At 34.7% G+C, this 8,261-nt stretch overlaps 1 protein-coding gene across 1 annotated transcript; it reads left to right on the plus strand.

Annotated features, from left to right (window-relative positions):
- Window positions 1-2,662: 2,662 nt before the first annotated feature.
- Window positions 2,663-7,070, plus strand: LOC147402314 (uncharacterized). The gene is made up of 5 exons (XM_086441625.1): window positions 2,663-2,870; window positions 3,011-3,079; window positions 5,109-5,271; window positions 6,525-6,614; window positions 6,722-7,070. The coding sequence occupies exons 1-5, from the start codon at window positions 2,778-2,780 to the stop codon at window positions 6,847-6,849; spliced, it is 543 nt and encodes a 180-aa protein (XP_086297751.1). The 5' UTR covers window positions 2,663-2,777; the 3' UTR covers window positions 6,850-7,070.
- The last annotated feature ends 1,191 nt before the right edge of the window (window positions 7,071-8,261 follow it).

The following is an 8,261-nucleotide window of genomic DNA, read 5'->3' on the forward strand; positions in this document are numbered from 1 at the left end:
TCAAGTTAGATAAAAAAAAAACAAAATAATCTTTCCTCTAATTCACAGGAAAAAAATTGATACTCCTCCCCTCAATTGACCTCCTTCATCCTTATAAGGCTCCCTATGATCCCTAGATTTTAGGAATCCTTTCCCCAAATCTTCAAATCAACTTATGAAAATTCCTCTTCACTAAGATAATCAAATCAATTTAGAAGGTATGTAATTGATACTATCAAACTATTATTAGATTATTGGGATCTACCCCTTATCTCAACAAAATGAGAGAGAGATTTGGATATGCATGCACTCAGTCCCGCTCCGCCATCCAGGCTCGGTAATTTGGACTTACTCGGTCGAAACTGAGTTGTAGATTTTGATTAGGCACCACTTGCTCTGAGCAAACTCTCCTATAATCTGTTCTGACTCATGTTCAGATCAAGTCACGTGTAGGGTTCAGATTATTTACAACTTTTAACCTCTACACCACTTAATAAACACGGGTTTTGTGGAGGAGACTTCTAACTCTCAAGGTAGCTTTGTACTAGATTACTATAATAATTCTTCTAATTCTGTCATTATCTTTTGTTTCATTTTTATTTCTAGAAGAATATCTTTGTGACCACGCTCTAGTCTCTTGGAATACTCTCGTGTCACTTCACTAGCACTCCACCTTTGAATTGGTGGCGGATTCTTGACAACTACCTGATAGTATTGGTGCGGTACTTGACAGCTACATGGTAGCATTGGTATGGTACCTGTCAAGAATCCCCCAACGCTCGAGTTAGATCAGAAAAGCAAAATAATCTTTTCTCTAATTCTCAGGAAAAAAATAAAAAATTGATACTCCTCCCCTCAATTGGCCTACTTCATCCTTATAAGGCTCCCTATGATCCTTAGATTTTAGGAATCATTTCCCCAAATCTTCATAACAACTTATGAAAATTCCTCTTCACTAAGATAATCAAATCAATTTTAAAAGGTATGTAATTGATACTATCAAACTGTTATTAGATTATTGGGATCTACCCCTTATCTCAACAGAATGAGAGATAGATTTGGATATGCATGCACTTAGTCTCGCTTCGCCATCCAGGCTCATTTGGACTTACTCGGTCGGAAATAAGTTGCAGATTTTGATTAGGCACCACTTGCTCTGAGCAAGCTCTCCTATAATCTATTCTGACTCATGTTCAGATCAAGTCGCGTGTAGGATTTAGATTCTTTACAACTTTTACCTTCTACACCACGTAATAAACACGGGTTTTGTGGAGGAGACTTCTTACTTTCAAGGCGGCTTTGTACTAGATTACTATAATAATTCTTCTAATTCTGTCATTATCTTTTGTTTCATTTTCATTTTAGAAGAATATCTTTATGACCACGCTCTAGTCTCTTGGAATACTCTCGTGTCACTTCACTAGCACTCCACCTTTGAATTGGTGACGGTTCAATTAACTTTGTGAGTTGTGACATATTTATTTGTGATCGATGAGGTTAATCTTTTCAATTAATTTTCATAGGTCACACACTTAAAAGTTAAACTGAAATTCAACCAAATGACAATAATGGATGGGAAAATATTGGAGAGTTGTTGTGGTGGTTAAGGAAAAAAAGAGGGAAGTCGCTGCATATGGCGTATGATAGACGCCTGAGCTAATCCTTTCTTTCACAAATTAATTAATAACCTGAGTATCTTTCTAATAGAAAAATAAATAAAACAGATGGTGCGCGTGTCGTGTGGTGTGGTGTGGTGCGTGAGCAGTGGAGGTAGAGAAACGAAGTGGCGAAGGGGTTTACCGAACCCAACTAAACCCGATCCACATCCATTAACGTCATGATTTTACCAAAATACCCATTTATTTTCCTTTAAACAACGGGATTACCCCCACCTGGTTCATGGAACTTATGCACCACCACTATTTTCTATGCGTAGGTTCAAATGAAATGACCATTACACCCTTGATTAGGTACATACAGTTTGCCTAAATCTTCCTTATATCGGGACGCGGTCTATCCTCGTTTTTTAAGAATAAAAAAATTGCTATACTAGGAGAGAATATTTTGATACACCATCCTCACTTCGAAGCCACTTGTCACAATCTTACGTGCCTTGCAAGCTCACAGGTTGTTTGTAGGGTATATTTTCTAAAGTCGTGATAATTTGACGTTCTTTTTTCAAACGCCCTCATCACAAAATCATAGATCCTTTATTTCAAGATATACAAGAAAAAGATTTATGATTCTATAACTGTCAGGTTGGGAGTGTCTGAAAAAAAAAAAAAATTGTCAAATTATCATTAATCATTTTTTTAAGTAATGATTTTCTAATTCCCTGACAAGATATATTCTCCTGATGTGGCATGTGTTAGAATCATAGATCTTTTTGTCTGAGGATATTAATGAAGATGTGTATCCCTAGACAAAAATTTTATGATTGTAGCACATATCACGTAAGAGAGTATTTTGAGTATCCACATGGGATATCTGGTCGATTATCATGACTCTTTCTCTATTTTAAAACCCATTTACAAGCATGTCTTGTGACTTTAGTAGGCCACCAAGGGGTAAGAAAGAGTGGTGGGAGATTGTGCTACGTGGTGGGGTTGGTGTATCAGAATTTGCTCTTAGGTGTTAGAGCAAATATTTTCTCCACTTCAAATATAAAATCTCCGACCCTCTACGTCCATAGAAATGGGTTGGTTATGTTGCAGGTTATAAGTTGGAGCTCAACGTCCTCTTATATATATATATAAAACAATAGAAAGAAGAGACCTCTCTCTCTCTCTCTCTCAGAGATGAGGTCAATGGAAGAAGACTGTGATGTGGGGTTGGAGGAGGGAAGAGTATGGCTTCCTTCACATATTCTTGACGAAACAAGTGAATCAAAGGTTTCATCTCCATATCCAAGTTCATATCTATTCTCTGTGTTGGTTTATTTGATGATCAAGTACTATTTGTTTTTGTTTCACTCAGTTTTAAAGAAGTTGGTTTCTTTTGTTTTTTGTTTTTTTTTTTAAATTCTTTTCAGGGATATTTGCAGTCACAACAACATCATCACCATCACAAACCTTCCATGGCTGCAGAACCAAGTCCCCAGGTACCATTCCGTTTATTTCTATATTTAATTTGGAAAGATATAACAGTAATTTATACTTAATTAACTTGTGAACAAATGGCTTCAGCTAGCCTTCAGACACGATAAACATCATTAATTATTTTTTATACCATATTTACCCTCCTTTTTCCTATGGGTTACTAGTAAATTCAAACTAGTACACTTTTGGAAATTGGAATCTGAGGGTTTGACAAAAAAAAATTTTTAAGGGAATTTTTGATACAAAAACCAATTTTCAAAGTGTGTTTATTGCACTTTAACGTGTGCCCTTTTTATTTATTTATTTATTTATTTATTCAGGTGTAACTTGATCGGTCATAAAGGCTAATATTTACAGATTTTAGTGCACCCTTTCATGAAAAAAAAATTAATCCTTGGATTTTATAATCACCTTGATTGACCCAATCAACAAATATCAATATCTAATAGATATATATATTTTTTGGAAGGTAATCGTGAAGTTGGGTTCTAAGGGAGTCGAACCTAAGACGCGGAAACACTTTCCACACGTCTTCGGATCTTAATGTTTAGAAGTGAACATCAACTATCAATAATATAAACAGTTGCATCCTTTTCATTTAGAATAATGCTGAAGTAACCTCAAGATTGTACCTCACATCACACTTTCGTGACGTGGAAGTGTGATATGAGATACAATCTTGAGGTCACTCCAGAATTACTCTTTCCTTTATAAGATCAACCCAGTGTTAGCCCTTCGGCACTGTGGCCTCTATCACCATATATGCCTTCGCCATCCACGATTTCACACTATCCAACTCGTTTAGTCTTGAACAAAATATGAGACTAAATTTTAAGGTAAAAATTCAAAAAGAGTATCGTCCGAGGGAGATTTGAAATTTCATTTTCCATAAAAAAAAATTGAGTTAATAATCTTGAGTCATGACTTCAAACTTTAGTAAAATCAATCAAAATGTAAATGGTGTGAGGAAGAAGAGAGGGAGTGAGGAAGAAAGAAAAGAAGGGGGTTGTTTCAAATATTCTTTTCCTCAAGTCAATAGTGTGACCTAAAGATGAATGTATCCTTACGATGAGTTGCATTTTCTACTAATGTAATAGCTAAAGAGTTGGGGGAGTGTGACTTAACTTATTAACTTAGTCATGTTCCCACCTGACTAAGACTTTTTGGGATTACATGACTTAGAGTTTATGATGTAGATTAGATTTATGAACAAAGAATCAATTTTCTTCTTATCCAAGACTTAGAAATTGAATGATCACTGAACTCCGAAATTTAAAATTTAAAGCCAATAATAAAAAATTATCTTCTTTTAAATTTTATATCCTCATGGTTTTGATCCATTCATAGATTACAAATGACCATGGAACCCTAGAAAGTTTTTGTCCATCTTACCCTTGTTTTATTTTCCACACCTACTCCCATCTCAACTAGTTAAATACACATTGTTTGTTATTAAAAAAAAAAAAAAAACTGGCAATCCATATGAATTAGTGAGCCATGTCTTAGATGGCTACGGCTTAAAAATAATAATAATGATTTTCTGACGTCCCCCCATCGACACACACGCCTTAATGTGTCATGTGTTAGAATCATAGATTCCTTTTCTCGGGATACACAACTGCACATATTTATGGGGATGTACAGTTGTGCATCCTGAGGGAAAAATCTATGGTTCTAGCCCATGCCACATAAGGAGATGTATGGGGGCATGTGTCAAAGGGGGCGTCAGAAAATCACAACTCTAAAAAACAAAAAATCACTAAGCATGGTCTAGTTACGTTGCACGATCATTTAAAGGTTTCTACAGATCGAATGGTCAAGAATCCGTGACCATCCATAAAAAAAATTTGACTTCCATTGTATGAAATATAAAATATGGAACTAATTAGATAATCTTTTATGCCAAAAAATTAAGGAAGAATACTCAATAGATTATAATGCAGTCTACTTTCAAACTTCTTTTTATTGGTCCTATTTTAATTTCAATTAATTGTTGCTTATAAGTAATAATAACCATTTTTATTGTAACAGCGTTCCTTCTCAAGTCAGAGAGCGAAAATTTTGACTAGGCAAGCCTCCGTACTTGGACCAGGAATGCAAGCAGTGTTTCTTGACTCTAGCCAAAGATCATCTGGGACAGGATTTTTCCTCCCAAAAATTGGTGGTAGCAACTTTCAAACAAGCAACAAGCCTGGTAAGTATCTTTTGTCTTTTGAAATTCTTGAAGTGACTTAGGCCTTGTTTGTTGATTGTGAAATTATAGTTTTGTGAAGGGTGTTTTTTGAGAAATAGCTTCTTTGGACATATTGGCAACAAATTTAGGGCTGGCAATGATCCGAAATATACCCGATGTCTGAGTTGATTTGATCCGAAAAATATGGAATATCGGATTGGAATCTTAGATTTGAAATAATTTAGGATCGGATTCAGATCTACCCCAACCCGCTTCGAAAAAAAAAAAATCCGATCCAAATATATTTTAATAATTTTGTTATTATTCTTAATTTCATATAAATACATATAGATAAAACATTTTAGTCTTTTTGATTTTCCTTTATATTTGTAGTTGGAAAGTATATTTTTAAAAATAATTATATGATTTATATATTTTAAATTTTTTGAACATTGATCATTTGAAAATAAGACATGTGTTTGGATTGGATCGGTTTCAGATTAAGGATGAAATGAAACGGATTGGATTCAATTCACATATTCATTAATCAGTTCTGATTGGGTACATATTTAAAAAAATTCGGATCAGTATTGGAGTGATACTGATCCGGTACCAAACTGATCTGTTGCCAGTCCTAGTAATAATCATATTTAAAAATTTGGTCTTTTCGGTCATTAATGAAATATCTTAGCAGCATTATGTGTTGGGGGGCATTGTAAAATTTGGTCTTTACTTTAAAAAAAAAAAAGTTAAGGGTATTGATATTTGAAAATCATGTAGCTTTACATTTTTCATCAAATTCGCTGAAAGTTGGAAGTCGGTTTGGGCCGCTTCTCCCTTTTAACGATCTTTTTATTTTCTATAAAAGTGAGAAGCATTGTTTGCCAAACAGTAATTTGAATTTTAAAAATGCGTTTCAACGCTAAAAGCGGGAAAAACACTTTTTCAAACACAAACATTGAAGGGTACTTGAAAATTTGAGAACTTATATTGCCACACTAGTTTCATTATAACCATCCAAATAGTAGAATTAAATAGGAGTCTCAAGGATTATTTTCCCATCTCATTTATTGGTGTTTTCATGTATCTTTTGGTTTCATATGTAACTTGATTAATGGTTTGTTATACTAAGAATTTGGTGTGACAATATAATATATAAAAAAAAATTCCTTTTTTTTATACAGATTTATTCATCAAGGGAAGCTCATTTACCTTTTTTTATTATAAAAAACTACTGGAAACTCTAATTGTAGAGGCTGATTGCAATGTTGCAGCTTGTTCGCCAGTGCTCCTCCCTTTGCGTGTCGTTCAAGCATTGAACCTCGATGTGCATGCATTGGGCACCCAACTCACTCCTCGACGAGGTTAGTTTTTAAAATTCTCTTAATTATCTATAATAACAAAGGGAGCAATCAAATTGATTGAACCTGAAACAAAAATTCTTGATCGGTGACAATGATTGTATTTGCAGATCCAAACAACAATAAAAGAGATGGGCATCGAAATTCAATTAACGATACAAGTGGTAGCAACGTCGGTTCACAGGCTCCTAAATATTCTTCCCCAGAGATATTTCTTCCAAAGGAATGGAGCTATTAGTTCAAATGCGACGTGAAAGTATAAATGCATCAAATCTATGAAACAAATGCTCTTGCATTGATCTTAATTACTAATGTAAATATTGAATAATAATAGCAAAAGCTTTCATTTCTTTCCATTGACGTCTTGTAACATATAAAAGAATTAGTTTAATGGTACATTTTATAAACCCAACCAATACATGCTCTATAGTTGACATATGTGACGACCCACTCTAGTAGTTGTTCACTCCCATAGAACTCTTTTTCTTGGGCCATTGTGTATTCCATTCCCTAGCTTATGCCTTGAGTTGAAGTCATTGGTGGTGCCCTGTGACATCTTTGTTGGGTAATATGTCTCGTATTCTTGTTTGGGTTTGAGTTTCACGAGGCAAAATCAAAGGGGACCTTTTCCAAAGACTTTGGGCCTCGGCCTTACATTTTGTGTGTGATTCTATTTTCTTCGTTGCTTCGATTGTTTTTTACAATCTTTTACTTGTACCCTTCTCGGCCCTATAGTTGCTCTGTGCCCATGTCATTTCTTTTGAGATTTCAATCTTGAGATGTGGCGTTGGCTCTGAACTATTTATGACCTAATTGTTATACTCTAAGCACCTAAGCATTTCCAACCCTAACTCAAATTCCAATTTGAGTAAAAAGGGTATAAAGGAACTCCACTCCATTGCTCAAAGTGATATTAAATCAAGGAATAATGATGAATGCGTGCGAATTCCGTATGCAGCTGACATGGCAAGGGCATAAAACCACACATCTTTTTCTTGTGTATCCCGATGTAAAAGATCTATAATTATGTGCTTTTGCCATGTTAGCTGCGTTTCAAAATCGCATGCATTCATCATGACTCTAAATCAAGAGAGAGTGAAATGTTTATCCAAAGAATAATGATTTTTTGACGCCCTTGATGTGGCATGTGCTAGAATCATAGATTCTTTCCTCAAGATACACAATTGCACATATTTATGGGTATGTACAATTGTGTATCCTGATGGAAAAATTTATGGTTCTAGCCCATGCCATGCTAGGAAGCATAAGAAAATCACGACTCTTACCCAAATTAAGAGAGACTCAAATTCTCAAGAGTCATATTTAAATAAAAATTGGGAGAAGATGGAAATTATTAATTTTTTTTTTTTTTTTGAGTTTTTCTATTAGAGATGTTTGATATGCCACCGGGGTGCTCCATATCAAATAAAGTTTTTTACTCAAATGTTTACTTAAATTTGAGTTATGCCTTACCTCTACAGATGATGGAAAATCTAGGGTTTTGACCAGAAGTTGAAGACAAGGTCATTTAAGTCATTTTCAGTTATTCTCTCTAGAAGACTAGGTCAAAGAGCCTGTCATCATTTTGAAAACACAGGGAGGTATCTCGAATATTCATCAAAACCGAATGTGGTATGTCTAAATCACCCT

The sequence above is a fragment of the Akebia trifoliata genome, chromosome 5 (assembly GCF_017979445.1).
Source record: "Akebia trifoliata isolate Shusen 1 chromosome 5, ASM1797944v1, whole genome shotgun sequence".
Classification (NCBI taxonomy): Eukaryota; Viridiplantae; Streptophyta; class Magnoliopsida; order Ranunculales; family Lardizabalaceae; genus Akebia; species Akebia trifoliata.

Coding starts and splice junctions, on each gene's coding strand:
- LOC147402314 (XM_086441625.1), top strand. CDS start 2,778: ATGAGGTCAATGGAAGAAGACTGTGATGTGGGGTTGGAGGAGGGAAGA. Junction 3,080..5,108: donor CTGCAGAACCAAGTCCCCAG/GTACCATTCCGT, acceptor TTATTGTAACAG/CGTTCCTTCTCAAGTCAGAG. Junction 6,615..6,721: donor CCAACTCACTCCTCGACGAG/GTTAGTTTTTAA, acceptor TTGTATTTGCAG/ATCCAAACAACAATAAAAGA.